Genomic DNA, 15,590 nt, shown 5'->3' with positions numbered 1-15,590 from the left:
TGGTTTCTTAAAAAACATCTCTTTAACGGTTGCATAACCCGAGAATTTTTTACAGTGGAAGTGGGTCGCACATGGGGAGGTTGGCCGATTGTATATATTGGTTTTCTTTCAGTTGTTGTAGTTGTGGTAGGTTCTGTTGTAGTAGTTTTAGTGGGTTCTGTTGTTGTAGTTGTAGTTGATTCTGTTGTTGTAGTTGTGGATGCTTTTGTTGTGGAAGTAGTAGGTTCTGTGGTCGAAGTTGTTGAAATTTCTGTTGTAGTTGTGCTCAACTCTGTTGTTGAATTTGTGGGGGCTTCGGTTGTAGTTGTTGTTGGCCTAAAATCTTCTGGAAACTCTGGCCTTACATCTTGAGCGCATGTTGTACTTATTAAGAAGCACAACAAAATCAAGAAAACCTCAACAATGGACCTCATTTTTAGCGAGCTATGCTAACCTGAAGCGATTACTTCGAATACTAAAACCGATCAGAAGCCCCGCTCTCATTCTAGCTACGCAAAAGCCGAGCTGAGGGCTGATAACAGCACACAATCAGGCAGAGGCCCAAAATACGTAGATGCTGGCCTCTAAAAACATTTGGTAGAGTAAGCCACTGTGAGCACAATTTTCAACAGTGGACTCCAAAATTGCTTATCGGCAATTAGGGCAGAAATGGATCGCTGAAATTACTTGCGGGTGGGTAAGCACGCATGCGCAGCTTACCTTGTAACACTTTGCTCGTTTTTATCATCACAATATGCTATATTCCGGCACAAAGTAAATGATGTGAGCGAGTGTATTTGAAAAGGCAATAAATGACTCAGAATTCTGGGTCGCTGATTACAAATGCGAAATAAGAGATGTCCAAAAGGGCAAGGGAAAGGCAATGGGGCATATATTTTTGTGAATATTCGCTGATAATAATAGCGATGTTCCTAGAATAAAAGTGACGCATGTTAAATTTTTATAATTTATTAACGCATTTCTACAGAGATCACATTTGCTTTTGGATTTGAAATGAATGCAATTATGAAACAAATATGAAATGCAGCTTGAAATGCTAAAGTGCAGTGGATGTTGATATGTAGCTTTAAGTTTCTTCTTCATGCATTGTGTGTGCTAGGAGTTAACATGTGCGAAATAAGTATGATTGATTGAGTTGAGTGCTGCGCTATTACGTTGAGGTTGAGGTTCCCTAATCCGTCGGACATACTGTTTAAGATGTGTGCTTAAGCTACAAAGTGAAAGTTTTCAACATTGGACCAGGCCTGGTTCTGTCTTGAGTTGTAGTCATGGTATTCTGATAAGTGTGGTACAAGAGACCTGTCCAATGGAAAATTTTCATCGAGGCGTTTCTTTGGTTCATATTTTTCCATTCGCCCATCCTGGTACGACATCGTGCATCGATTCGCCTGGAAAACTATGCCTGAACGCCGAAGCAGTTTTACGTTTCGTAATGTCTTGGTATGGTAAGCAGTTATTTTCTTCTTCTCCAACATTACTTCATAATCGTACGATCCGTTATTAGAATATATTTGCATATGTTGCTCCAAAGTTTCGAGCTCTGGTCTCGTGTGTTAGCAGTGGGCGCAGCATTCTCCTGTGCTGCAACATTGTGGGTTTTAAACGTCTCGATAAAGAATTCACTAGTTTTACAAATGGTCGATTAAAGCCAAGTCATCACACTATGTAACAACCACAATTCACGTCGCATTCACAGTCACGGTTCACTCACAGTATCTATTCGCCATCGTGCTCGTGAATGGGATGTTGTGTGCACTGGAAATTTTGCATTCACTAGAATTTTGAGCTTGTTTCAAATCTGTGTTAGTTCTTCAAAAAGGAAAAGAGGTTCGCATATTGTTTTATCTCTATCTCCCATGCTTATCTTGTCTTTTTGTGTGTTATGCTCATCCAGTTCTTTATCTACTGAAACGGGGAAAATTAAGTTAGGATAATATTCCCAAAACATTCTAGAACAGCGAAGGCGTCGATTTTAAGAAGATCCAAAAATCATATTAGCAAAGCAAATATTAGAACTAAGCTTAAGAACTACATTTTCTGGAAAAGCATTTAAAAAACAGCACTGCCTTATTATCGTTATCTGAAATTGTTAAATCGAATACCTTTACCTTTAAATTGTTTATCAAGCAACAAGTTTCGATTTTCCATTTCGATTTTATAAAAATTCAATAAAAATACAAGCAAGCGTAAGTATTCCATAAAAATAATCAACAATCTACTCGAGAGATGAACCCTCGACAACTACTTGATCTATAAGGCAAAATAGCAGAGGTTTCTCAATGAGTTATTTACTTTACGGAGGCACCGGAAGAGGTTTTTAGTTGGAGGCGGTGATGGCAACCGGGGATGGTGAGGGTGTGTCCACAACCGGGGCTACCACTATGGCCGGTGGAGCGGTATTGTTCAGCTCTGGTTTGTCGGAGGAAGAGGATGAATTGGACACCTTCAGTCCGTTGGCAGTTCCGGTCAAGCTGTGACGCGAGTTTCGTTTGCGCTGCGGACGAGAGGGTGTCTTGTTGGGCGAAGGCGTCTTGGTGGTGGAGTCCGGTACGGAGGACACACTCTGGGACTTGTCGCCTCCAGCTCCAAACTCGGCACTGGCGGATCGGGAGCTGGCCGGTCCGCCACTCTTGGCCGACTGGCCAGCGCTGCGGCGATTGCGGCGACGATTGTTGGTCGACTTGACCACCGGCTTGATCGTGGTCTTGTTGGGATCGAAGTAGCTGTCCAGGAGTTCCAGCAGCTCCGCCTTGTCCTCGCCCTTCATCGTTCCAATCGACTGGAGTGCCATGTCCAGGCCCTCGGTGCGCTTGTCTGCCCAGATGGCGCTCAGGGTGTTCAGATCGAAGCCATTCTCGGCCAGCACAATGCGGAACTTGACGGCACGCACTCGATGGTATAGGGTGGTCTTGAAATAGTTCAAGAACACCGGACGGAAGGAGTTCTGGCGCTCCAGGTTCTCGTTTTGAGTGTCCAGTTCCTGGACATCGGATCCCACCAGCTTGGCAAACGGCTTGATGGCGTTGAACATGTTCTCCAGCGCCTCCGAAGATTCCGGCTCCGGTTTGCGGTCCGAGTTGCTAAGCTGTAGGGCCACGTTGAAGGCCATTTTGGCTCGAACACTGGCATTGCCATCAAAAAGATCGCGCTCGACCTGAATAGAGTTCTTGGAGGATCGTTTTTCGTCTACGTTTTCATTACTGACGATCACGGTGCTGTCACTGGGGGATGATGAGGCCGAGCTCGATGTGGATGCCGATGCGGGCTCTGCGGCGTCGTCCTCCTTGGTCTTGGACAGGATCTTGGAGAGCTTGCGCAGACTGTAGTGCTTGACGTTGGTGTCGCCTATGGAGGCCTTGGCCAGGTTGAGGCTGTTGGCAAAGGACTTCACCGTCTTTGTGAAGCGATCCAGCAGGCCGTACTTCTTCAGCGACTCCAGGATCATGTACGGAATGAACTTGCGCTCCTCGTGATAAAGCAGCACTACTCCGTCCGAGTCGGAGCCAGCCTTGATCTTCAGTTGCTCAAGCCAGTTGAGGAAGTCCTTGAGGGCAGCGATCTCCGACTTGGATTTGATGATCTAGGAGGAAGTTATTACACATTAACTATGATGTAAAATTTGCAGGCGAACTTAAATGTAGCTATAGTTACGGGGCCTTAAACTAAAGGTAAATATTTAAAGTGACTCCTTTAGCTTAAATAACCTGTCTAAAGGGATAATGTTATTATGCGAAATTATATTTCTTTTGGTCAAGCGTCTTCCTTCAGAAATGGTAAAATAAGTGAATAGTTTTGAATAACATTCTGAACCAGATTGTTAATTAAAGCTTTATTTACTCTTTATTAAAGCCCGTTCTAAAAATATTTGGGATCGGGACATATATCAAGCTGTTATTAAATATTTTTAATATTTAAATAGTAGTGTATTTTAAAATTTGAAATTTTGTAAACAGGTCTAAAATAAATAATATTTGCTAGCAGATACTAGTATAGTAGGCTCTGATAAAAAAAAATTATTACAAATTTTGACAATTAAGGTATAGTAGGCTTTGCGAAAACAATTAAGAAACATTTTGACAGTTAAGAAAAAAGAAAACCTTTTTTTATGAAAAGTAATTAATTGTGCGGGGTTCCTGGGTTTTTAAAGCAATACTTAATACACTTACCTTGTAGGTCTGCATCGACTTCAGCATACGATAAAAGCCAATCGAAATAACACGAACTTGATGGCGCTGGCGCGCAGCTGGATTCAGATTCATATAGGGCATGATGTACTGCTCGAAGTGGTCGGTGGGTGTGTACGCGGCCAGCTGGACAATCTGAGGGTGTAACAGAAGTGGGGTTAGGTCCAAATGGAAATTCGCTAGGGGTAGGGGGCACCCACCTCATCGATTAGACGACGTCCAGTGGTGTCTATGTCCACGCCCACCAGCACATAGTTGCCGGCCGGAAGTTCGTCCTTGACGCCCACAGGCGAGGAGGATGTATCGGCAACGGCAATGGCCACTTCAGCATCGATATTATCGGCAACCATTTTTATGATCTGAGGGAAGCAATCTAGAAAGATCGAAAAAAAAATTAGAAAACGAACTCACTTAAATTGAGTTTTTTTTGTAAAGGAAATATTTCCTTTGTGAAACGCGAACCGCTTGTAAAAGATGTTGTCTACGAAGTGACGGGCACCGAATTTTCTAGGGTCTATTCAACCGAGATTGCGGAAAAGGAACGGTTTCCTTCCAGTAGCGCCATTTTCTTTGGATCCCACTTTACACCACACGCGCGTTTTCACCACATTCACTTTTAGCACTTTTCTTTTGCACTCACCTTTATTGAACTCCGTTTCGTGTTGATTTCGATGGGCTCTTTCGCTTTTTACGAACTTTTTCCTTTATTTTTCAAAAGGGTAAAGCGAAATTTGCTTCCGTTCGACGAGCTTTCACAAATAAGAAACAAATCGTACGACTAACTAAAACGAAATGAAATATTTGTTGATGCACTGGACTACCTCGAAATTTGTCAAATTTTTACAAAGGCACAGCCTGCTAGATAGGGTTCTTTCACTTAAGTACAATGGGTTAAGTAGTTGCAATATGTGGCATATTGCAATCAGGCCCACTGTGCTTCAATAAAAAATTTTTTATTTTATTCTTGAGTTTTCTTGTATGAAAAATTGCTATTTTAGCGGATTTATGTTTTCTTTGTACAATTAGCCGGCGAAACTCTTTGGCAACAACAAAAATTAAGCCAAAAGCGCAGAGGGGAATTGATAAGAATTTTTTCAGAGTTGACACAGCTTCAAATGTTAGCGCTCTAAGCTATCGATATATATCGATTATGACATCGATGGTTTGACAGCTGTTACTGTGCAGCCCTGGTCTTCACACAAACAAAAATCAGCTGCTGCATTTGCTTGTTTTAAACAAATTAAACAAAAAAGCAGGAAAAACTAAGAAATACAAGTGTTGGGAGAACCAATGTTGTTGTACTGATAGCTTACACACAAGCACACACAAAGGTAAAGATAAAACGAGGCGAGATAACAGCAAACCAAGGGGTGCCAAACACCAACCATGCTGTCCTACATAAAGCGCAAGCTCTCCGAATCCGACAGCGGCGTCAATTCTGTCGCAACCGTGACGTCGTCGTGCGGCGGGAATAGTGGGAGTGGGAGCGGTACGGGTGGCAGTGGAAGCGGTACGGCTGGGAGCAGCAGCAGCAGCGGCGGCGGTAGTATCAGCGGACGCAGCCACAACGCCGACGAGTTAGTGCGCAAAACGAGCCAGATGTCGATGGATGATGAGGCCATTGCCTTCGGGGAGGACGCACTGCTCCAGGAGCTGGGCTACAGGAATGCCACGGATCTGCAGGAGACCATTTACGGTTTGATATTACCACACTCATGTACTCTATGTCCCATTCTTATGTAAGTATTGTTTTTCCACAGATCTATTGCGCGGCATTCGGGATCCCGAGAAACCGTGCACTTTGGAGGACCTGAATGTGATCTACGAGGATGGAATCTTTGTGTTGCCACCCACACGCTCAAATGTCTCAGTCGTACGTTATCCAATCCTCTATAAAAGTCATTGAAGTAGAAAGAAATACCTTGCACATCTCTTAGTTAGTTTCATACATTATTTTATTGATTTAGTAACGCTGATTAGGAATGTTATAATAGGCCAACCTACTATAGAAGCTGAAACGTATTCAAAGTATTGATTCATTGTTAGCTGTAAACTCTATTGTTTTATGATGTTAGAGCTCTTTAGTGAAAAAATCCCAGAATGTTTTACATTTTTTTTATTATATTTTTTATACATTTTCAAAAGTTTCTTACTCTTCTTTTTTGCATATCTAATGCGCTGAAAAAGTGTGTTTATAGTATTTAGATTTAGGAAAATGTAGCACAGTTCTTCACAGATACCTATGTATATTTGTATATTACAAAATTTACGTATTTTCTAAAAATAAGTTTGTTGTAGGATATTGCCTCAAATCATAAATATGTATATCATATAGTTAGTGATGAAACTAACAACATTTCGTAGAGTATAACCTCGGAATATTTCTCCAAAATGAATATGTATATAGGGCCAGTTCCTTTTTATGCAAGCAAGAGAGCTTCAATTTATTCGTTTGTACTTATTCCAGGTTCGTATCGAGTTCAATCCCACAGTGCCACATTGCTCGCTGGCCACGCTTATCGGACTCTGTATACGCGTGAAAGTGGAACGTGGACTGCCGCACAACATAAAACTAGACATATTCATCAAAAAGGGAGCCCATCAAACGGAGGAAGAAAGTGAGTTTGACTAGACACCAGAAATGTAAATTATCCTAACGAAATGTATTTGTTCCCCCAGTCAACAAGCAAATCAATGACAAGGAGCGCATCGCAGCGGCCATGGAAAATCCCAATCTGCGGAACCTGGTCGAGAACTGCATCAAGGATGAGGAGTAGCTCTCTTTGCTCTGGCTTTGTGTATATAGGGGAACTTGTGAAGAATGTCTAGGGTTAAGTATACCATTAAGTTGCGTCATGGACTGTGTGCTTAGCATTAAAGCCCTTTAAATCTGTTAATCGTTGGGTTTTGAGCGGCGTGATTCCACCTGAATATCGATTGCTTACCGTGCTATCTATTTTTCCGCCGTTTGTTTACTGATAAGGTGCGGGCTCAACAGCGCTCATTGTTTACATTCTACCGGAACGATATCGCCGCTGGACAATCGGCCAAAGAAAACCGTGTGCACAGTGCTGTCATGGCGGATGAACGAATCGAAATCGAATCGGATTGGAGGGCCGGCCATGTTGGTCATAGGCATGACGTGCACGAATGCCTTATCAGCTCCAGAAGAATCCAAAATTGTTTGGGGCGGACCTCAGGGCACTCACCTGTCGTTGCCGCTGTTAAGTTGAGTGCATGACACACATTCAACTCGGCTAATTTCTATGCAACTCTCCAGTTTCAGTGAGCACTTTGTTGCCACCACTGCCGCTGTTTCTGCTCCAATTTGCATTTCCGGGGTTTTCATTTGTTAAATTGCACTGCAATTTCCACTCACCCTCCAACAGCCAGCCATAAATATTAAGCAATATCAATTAGTTGCTTGCCTTCGCGTTCAAATGCTTTAAACTAATTTTCAAAGACTTGGACAAAAAACATCCCGAGGAGCAATTAAAACCATCTGGTGCTGGAAACTTTTTGCCATGACACTGCCGGCCAATATTCATGGAATGGAAACTGGGCAATCCCCCTCGTATCCCTTAGGCGTGCTGCTGTCTCAAAGAGCGAAGGAAAAATAATAAAAATGAATACGCAGACAAAAGCATATTGCGAATATTACGCTAATTGGTGACTGCAATCAAAGCGGACCTCGGCCTGAACACGTCGGTCGGAGGAATAGGCGAGGCGGCGTCCGGGAAATGAGACTTTGAGCCTGCCAGCAGCCGTGACTCCGTCCTGACCATGACCAAGCCATCCGAGAGTCCTCTTCCCCCTGGTCAGTGGCGGCAATATCAGGTGAGCAGTAATTGGAAGCAGACTGGGGTATATTTTATACACAAGGGTAAACGAATTCAAGGGTTTTAAATGCTTAGCTTTTTAGGTAAACTTTTCAGTAACACCATTAGCAATTTTATTTGGAATATTATATAAGAGCGTGTTTAACTCCCAATGCTTTTTTACTTAACAACACAAAATTTTAGAACATAAAAAAAAATATCGTAAACTATTTTAAGCAAAAAGGGTTATTTTCCAAAACATTTTATTTATTAGCAAATTCTAAACTAATGTTATTAAAGTAGCAAGTTAGATATGAATTTACCCAGAATTTTGTTGGTTATATTAAGTGGTCCACAAAAAAATATAACCCCTGCCAACATGGCAGGTGGGTTACTAGAATTCTGTAGGCTACCATCTCAAATCTTCGCAGGACGTCACTGGTTGCAGGTTGCCTGGGTGACACTTTAATAACTGCGTGGTAGATGAATATGGGGAGAAACCTATGCAATCTTGGGACTGTGTCATGATGACTCAGAGGACTCTACGGCAATGTACCAGGAAAGACTCAGGGGAAAGTCGACTGCGACAGAATTTTATGTGCGAAAAATGCATAATTTATTCTGTTAATGCATATGCATTTAAGCCGGGCCAACAACTGCAGCAATTCCCCAGGATTTGCTGACCGGCAATTGTCATTTGTGCAGCGGTCAAAGTGACCCATTTAACCGGTCTGCAGTGCAGTGCCGTCGCCACGCCCCTCCATCGCCCACCGGGCTGAGTACATAAGTAGGCAAATGCAATGAGTCGACCAAGTCCAAGTCACAGCCGCCCGAAGACGAGAGGCACAGATTGCGGCCACCGAGATTTCCTTCCGATATGCAGTGCTGTTAAATTGTGTGCCATTATTATGATTGCCATCGTGACGGCGGGGATCCGGACGGAGTGCACAGGATGCCGGAGCCACGACCGGCTGTGGAGCGGAGTTGCATTCACACATTGTTCGCCAGATCCGGGTCTCGGCATATGCCATGTATTTCATTATGAGTCCCACATACCCATGCCCCCTGGCTTCTTGGGTTGCTGCATGGCGAATGCGCGGGTATGCTCTGGTACTGATTATTACTCCAAAGGTAGTTTCGAAATCTCTATGAATACTTACAGATTGTTAAAAATAATAAAAAAAAAAATAGTTATAGTTTGTTAAGTCCTAAAAATCTCTTAGAAAAACATACTTTAAAGCATTGCCTAAGATCTTATAGAAAGTTATAACATGTAATTAAAAAACATATAAATCCAATCAAACATCTACCTATAATTTTAAAATCGTAAAAATCAGAGGAACTACAATATGTAAAAAAATAAAATATTTATGCAAATATAAATATATTTTCTAGTTATAATAAGACGTCGAAAAAAATGTAAAATCAATTTATAAATAAAACCGATTCCAGAGACCCTTTAAATTGATATGAAATGTTTTTATAAACTAGTATTTAACTTAAGCATTTTAGGCATCAAATAATTAATCCGACGTCTAGAAAGATGTTATTTAAACTTAACATTTTGTTAATACACCTTAAGTCCTTGTAAGCCATTAAGTGATACACGGTCTTTTCGTGAGTGCGCCGTAATCCCAGCTTATATTTTTTTTCAGATTTCTGGCTGTTCACGTTGTAACAACCAATTGTTGTAATTGCTCTAGCCACAGCACTTGGGGAGCAGCTCCTTAAAACCGGAAGTAACACTCAATGGCGTAAAGCCGCCTACGGGCTTACGGGGCGTATGCACATTATACAAAGTCCTGGTCAGTGGTAAAAGCCACGCCAGACCCAGATTCAGATTCAGATTCAGAGGAGTACGGTTGAAGGATGGAGAAGGCGATGGGGACGGGGATGGGGATCAGGGTGACCGACAAGCGGACTTGGCCATTCAGCAACTGACAACTTACGCATCAGCAGAGACAGCGATGTGGAAACGGGGGTTCTCCGGGTTCCGGGAATCCGGGGATCCGGCTACGGGTAAGAGTACGGGTCCGGGTCCAAAGTGCAGCGGACTGAGCTCTGTCTGGACCGGAGAAAGAGGCGGGGAAGGGGCTTTTGTTGTTTGCACTGCCATTAATTTCTGCTGCACTCGGTTCGCCATTTATTTTGGGCGTAAAATGTGCCAGCCTTATGAGTTGCCGGGAAACCCATTCTGTCTCTTTGCTGCCTCTTGGATGGGGATTATTTAACCCTTTGGTTCTTAGGGATGTCTTTGGGCCATATTACTTAACATTTTTTTTTTTATTTTATATGTTAATATATGAGGATATACTTTTGTACAGGTAGTTTTTCCGTTGGTTCAATCTTTTCACAAAGATTTTACTTACATATAGATAGTGCGATTTAGCTGCCTCGTTGTTGTACACTTTTTAAAACTAATGTAAACTAAAATAAAAGAGGTTCCGTATCTAAAATATGTATTCAAATTTTTTTCGATATTATTTTAGTATACACCTTTTCTATAACTTGATGAATCAAAAATACATATTTAAATATTTGTGCTACCTTAGAAAATATTTATATTACAAAAATATTACCTTAAGTGTGGATATCAAAAGGTTTTCTTAAATTTTTAAATGTTATTACAATTTGAGTTGCTTGCTCGTGCTTGGGCACTTTTTTTAAGAGTTGAAGGCCTTGTATAAATTGCGGGGTCCATTTAGCAATGTTTGGACCTCACAGGGTTAAGGGACGAGGGCCGGAAGGGCCGCCGAGGATGAAGCGCCTGCCAAGCGGAAGTGGTCGCGTGCGTTGCATCCTGTCGGCAATTATGCCGCAGCAGCAACAACAATTACAGTTACAGCTGTTACCGCTCCTTGATTCCCGCCCCGTGAGTCCCGCCTCCCATTCACGATTTACCCCCCTTGTTCGCCCGGTTGTAAGCCATTTTAATTGCTTGTCTCTTTTTAATTTTCAGCTCTTTTGTTATACTTCACCCTTTGGCCGCACATCCCACCTGGCCAACCCATACCTTACTATATGTATGTAGAAGGGCCTTTGTCTGTGCCCTTTCTTCGCCTCAAGTTGACATTTTTGCTGGCCGTGCTGACTTCTGGCCAAGAGGTCGCCGCTCCTTGGACCCGAGGGCTTTTTGCTGTTGACCATTTGCCGGAGCTAACGAACTAATGTTGAATGCACAGCAAGTGCCATTTGAGCTTCCGCCAGCTCATTGGCCAGAGGACGCCTGCAACTGCAATTAACAAAGGTGCAGGACCTCCTCCCTTGGAGCGGACAATTGTCCTGGATCCGGATTCGGAACGGTGTCCGATGGCAGCTAAAACGTGTGTAATCAGAGCATAATTGTCTGAAATAGCTCGGCACTTGCTGGACTGCTATGAAATGGGAACGTTTGTTTTCCTGCTCAAACACATCGAAAATCGATTAGGTTCTTAAGAGAAATGAAGCTCGAATTGACGATTTAAATATTAAAGAGTTCCAATTAACTATTATGACAAATTACCATGGAATACCATCTCTTTAAACTATTTTTCTTAAAGTCCCCGTACTTAAACAGTTTTCTTTGCTTAGTATAATTTTTATATTTTTATTTTTATTTTTTATTTGACCAATTTACTAAACTTTTACGTTTATAATTATCTCCACGTTGCATTATCGAAATGGTGTTTAATGTTTTGACTAATTAGACCAATTGCATAAATGGAAGCCATTAAATCAATTACAATATATGTTCAATAAAATATCCAACTAATATTAAGAACATAAATTATATTAAACGTTTTTTTTTTATATTATACTTGTTATTGTGAATTACCTAGTTACTAGAGCCAATTTGTAAATAAATATAATCATAAATCAGACAAATAAATAGTTTGGCTCCGGTTTTACTGCCTTCAGTTGCTTAATTAAAACTTTTATGGGATTCTCTAACATTTTTGTGGTTTTATTTTAGGAGCCTTGTAAAGAGAAATAAAAAATCCCAAAAATAGATAAATTGAGAACAGCAATTATTTTGCATTCAACATAACGAAAGCATACATTATTAAGCAAATGAAACAAATATCCAATGACAAACACTAATAAGAATTATAAATTAAACGTAGTGGAACTTTGTTTGAAACATCGGATTATATAATAATAGCTTTTAAAGAGCGGTCATATTTAAGTATTCCACAATATGTAAGTGATTTACATTTGATAACTTATTGGTGATCAGAGCCGTGAACTGATTTGAATTCCCTCCAGTTATGTTGCACATCCAGCCTGATGGCTAAATTGTTTAATCTAAATTCATAACGTGACACAAACAGTGAGCGCAGAACAACAGAGCACAGATTTGGCTGACATTTTGCCTAAATAATTGATTTCGAGCCGAAAGCAGAAAGAATTGCAGGCGCTTTTTGCTGCCACGGACGTTGAATGCCGCTCGCTAAGTGGCGTGGCAAATAAAATGATTTAAATATTCAAAACAGCGCTTCCCCTACCATTTCCACCAAGCCACCGCCATTCAGCATGCAACAATTTTTTGTACGCATAATAAAAAAAAACGAGGACGGAAAAGTTTAAATTTCTTTTACGGCCCAAACCGACTCTAATCCACTTTGGCCGACAATTTTCGGCCGACCGCAGGCAAAAAATAAATGAAATCATGAAATAATAAACTAAATTAGGTGCGAATTGTGTTGGCCAGCCTGACCTGTCATGCTCCCCTGAATAAACATATATACATTTACGAATTTCTTACATTTTATTTATGCCACTAAAACAATTTCGGAGGGAAAGTTGCGGGTAAAACCCGAATTTAAATTCCACAAAGCTGCCAAAAACATTCAGTTTCTGCCGGCCCATTGAAAGTGCAGCAGTAAGGCTTAAACATAATTAAATAATTAAACGTCAAGCTGAGTGACTGGAACTGAAAACAAGTTCTTTTGGATAAAGGTAGCAGTCAAACAACAAAACTAGGCTATACTCCTTCTGCAATTGACTCACGGACTTTCCCCTCCCTTTTGGGGGTAGAAATTATTATTGTGGCATTTGTATGCCAACCTCAGGCTCGTACGTATGTATATAACTTTGAGTATGTTGTTCGGCTCACACACAAACTTTTATAATAATTTGCGCAACAAATTTGAAATTGTAATGCCGACTCATTAGAAAGTTTTTCATTCGAATTTGCTGCCTTTGCTGCGGCTGCCTTCGCCTCCCTCTTCCGATTTTTTGTGCTGCCCTCTGTTGTTTTTCCCTTATATTTTTTTGTATTTTATTTTTACATTTACACACTCTATAAAATTGCCTACAATATGGAAAAGGCAAGAACGAGAGCACAGCATTTTGCTTATAATATCATATCTCCGACTGCCTTTCTGCCAGTGTGATTGTGTGTTTGAGGGCCTGAAAACTGAAACTGTGCCAGGATGCGCTACAGTAATCTGGTTTATCAGTTTGCCAAAGTTTTCATATTACCCACGAGCGGAATATATGAATATGGGTCTTTGGAAACGTAAACTTAGCACCAAAGCTTTGGATAACTATTAAATTTCTCTAAATTGAAGAATGTGGTACCATCGCTAAACTCTTTATATTTAGTTTAAATCTATTTTTACATCCATAATCAGTGTAATATTGCAAATACTATATATTAGCTAAATTTAAATAACATATATTTCATATTCATTTGAAATTCTTTTTTCAGTGACTTTCAATCATTGTTGTTATAAATTTTAAATAAGGATATATTAGGCTTAACAATAATTTCAAGGATTTAAAATGAATTTAAAATTCTTATTATATTCAAATTTTGTATCATGTACATAATTTAGTTTTAATAAGTAATGGGAAAGCTTAAATTTTAATATGCATTTATTTATTTTTACTTTTCCATTTTGTTGACAGTATACTAAAGTTCTTTTCTTAGTAGTACCTCTTTAATTTAAATTATCAACTTAAATTTTGAAAAATCGTACAGTAATATTTATACTGTCTTAAAGCTTAATAAATAAATATTTACCCACCAACAAATATTTTCATTGGTTATTCAGCATTTCAGAAAATCTTAAAGCCCCAAAAAGTAGGGAATCCTGTTCATTGTTTTCTCTGCTTGGGGATTAGTGTCAAATTATGCCTATGCAAGTTTTCGATATTTGGTGAAATGCATACATTTTTGATTGTCTGACTTTGGCCTTGAAAAGGGTTTTCGAGTTCTCCATTTGTTATGCAGATTGGATCTGACATGGTTTCTGTATGCCCAACGTTGAGCCAACTATTTGCTTGGCTGTCGAGTCGAGTCCTCAACGATCGGGAATTCATTTGGGCGAATCCTCTTCGCTTTCACAGTATGAGGCTGCCAACAATCTGTCCGTTTTGTAGTTAATAAAATTCTAATTAGTTGAAATTGCATCTCCGTCAGCGAGGATTCCGCATTTGCACACCTGTATACACCTGTGAGCGACATCTGTATGTACATTTGTAGACAAATATGGGTGTGTGATTTTAATTACGTAGAGGCTCATTAGCATTTTTCATACTTGTTTACCTATTTGTTTTCGGTGGCTGGCGGCGAGACGAACTTTCTCTGACGCGATGCGAAATCCACTCACAGTATTGGCATTGCATTTGGAAAAGTGCAGCGAAAAATCAGGCGTTTCGTGTATGGCTTTAAATATATCATATTACATTAGTTAAATTTTAAATAAAATTTTAAATAATAATTATAAAAATTAACAATAAGTAATTTTACTGTTAGCAAAAGCGTTAAATTTCGTTTGTACTAAAACCTTTTGCTTATGTTTTAAAATTTCCTAAATATGTATAAAGCAGTATGTGCCAAACCATAATTTTTATAAATTATACGTAGCTTTATTTGTTTAAAGGAAATTTTGTTGAGCTACATAAAAGTTTTAAAATAATAAGCCCAAGAATCATATATTACCATAATAACCATATTACCATAATGAAGTATATTGATTTGATTCAAATAATGAACATTGTATTTTACACTGTTCAATTGTTTAATCATAATACAGGGATTTTTGATTGAAAATTACACAGTATTCATTTGTTAATTATTTATAAAAGATGTTTCCGATTGCATACTCATTTTATAAATTGTTATCTTTAATTCAGAGTATACCAGGATCAAAATAGGACAAGTATCCAAGGAAATAGACAGTACCAACCCATTAATTAATTAATCCCTTTTGGATTTTTTACTGGCTCCAATCATTTCTTATCATACATATACCCTAATTGAACTCGTCTGGTGTAATCATTTCGAGCTCATCTCTGTGGAGTTTTTGGGCCGGGATGGATGCAGACACATAGTACTGAGTACCGAGCAGAAATCCCCGTGCAGCCCTCACCATCGCCGCCAGCGGAAAAGTTCAAATAAACAAAATGTTATTGCAATGAGAAGCAGTGCGCAATGCAGTGGCTGAGTTAAGGGGGCGCGGCGAAGGGGGTCGAGAGGGGCTCAAAGTACTCTTACAGTTGGCATACAAAATTAACAACTTTTTTGTGCTGCGCCAGTTGCAAAGACGAAAGGAGCAGAAGACGGCAGGGCAAGGGCATAGTTTTAATATGAATTTGCATG

At 40.1% G+C, this 15,590-nt stretch overlaps 2 protein-coding genes across 4 annotated transcripts; one reads left to right on the top strand and one right to left on the bottom strand.

The window, feature by feature from the left end:
* Positions 1-1,053: 1,053 nt before the first annotated feature.
* Positions 1,054-4,966, bottom strand: LOC119549994 (maternal protein exuperantia). Of its 3 annotated transcripts, none has more exons than XM_037858404.1 (5): positions 4,825-4,966; positions 4,385-4,557; positions 4,167-4,319; positions 2,293-3,580; positions 1,054-1,905 (listed from the first exon to the last, which is right to left on the bottom strand). In XM_037858404.1, the coding sequence occupies exons 2-4, from the start codon at positions 4,532-4,534 to the stop codon at positions 2,318-2,320; spliced, it is 1,566 nt and encodes a 521-aa protein (XP_037714332.1). In that variant the 5' UTR covers positions 4,535-4,557; positions 4,825-4,966; the 3' UTR covers positions 1,054-1,905; positions 2,293-2,317. The 3 variants fall into 3 exon arrangements, with proteins under 3 accessions (XP_037714332.1, XP_037714333.1, XP_037714335.1); XM_037858405.1 differs by having other exon boundaries at positions 1,054-1,902; XM_037858407.1 differs by lacking the exon at positions 4,825-4,966 and adding an exon at positions 4,596-4,734 and having other exon boundaries at positions 4,385-4,543.
* A 405-nt stretch (positions 4,967-5,371) lies between these two features.
* Positions 5,372-7,140, top strand: LOC119549995 (MIP18 family protein galla-1). The gene is made up of 4 exons (XM_037858408.1): positions 5,372-5,880; positions 5,945-6,057; positions 6,652-6,802; positions 6,864-7,140. The coding sequence occupies exons 1-4, from the start codon at positions 5,571-5,573 to the stop codon at positions 6,959-6,961; spliced, it is 672 nt and encodes a 223-aa protein (XP_037714336.1). The 5' UTR covers positions 5,372-5,570; the 3' UTR covers positions 6,962-7,140.
* Positions 7,141-15,590: the final 8,450 nt, after the last annotated feature.

Source organism: Drosophila subpulchrella, chromosome 2R, assembly GCF_014743375.2.
Source record: "Drosophila subpulchrella strain 33 F10 #4 breed RU33 chromosome 2R, RU_Dsub_v1.1 Primary Assembly, whole genome shotgun sequence".
In the NCBI taxonomy this organism is placed as follows: Eukaryota; Metazoa; Arthropoda; class Insecta; order Diptera; family Drosophilidae; genus Drosophila; species Drosophila subpulchrella.
This window is presented reverse-complemented; position numbering and strand designations above follow the sequence as displayed.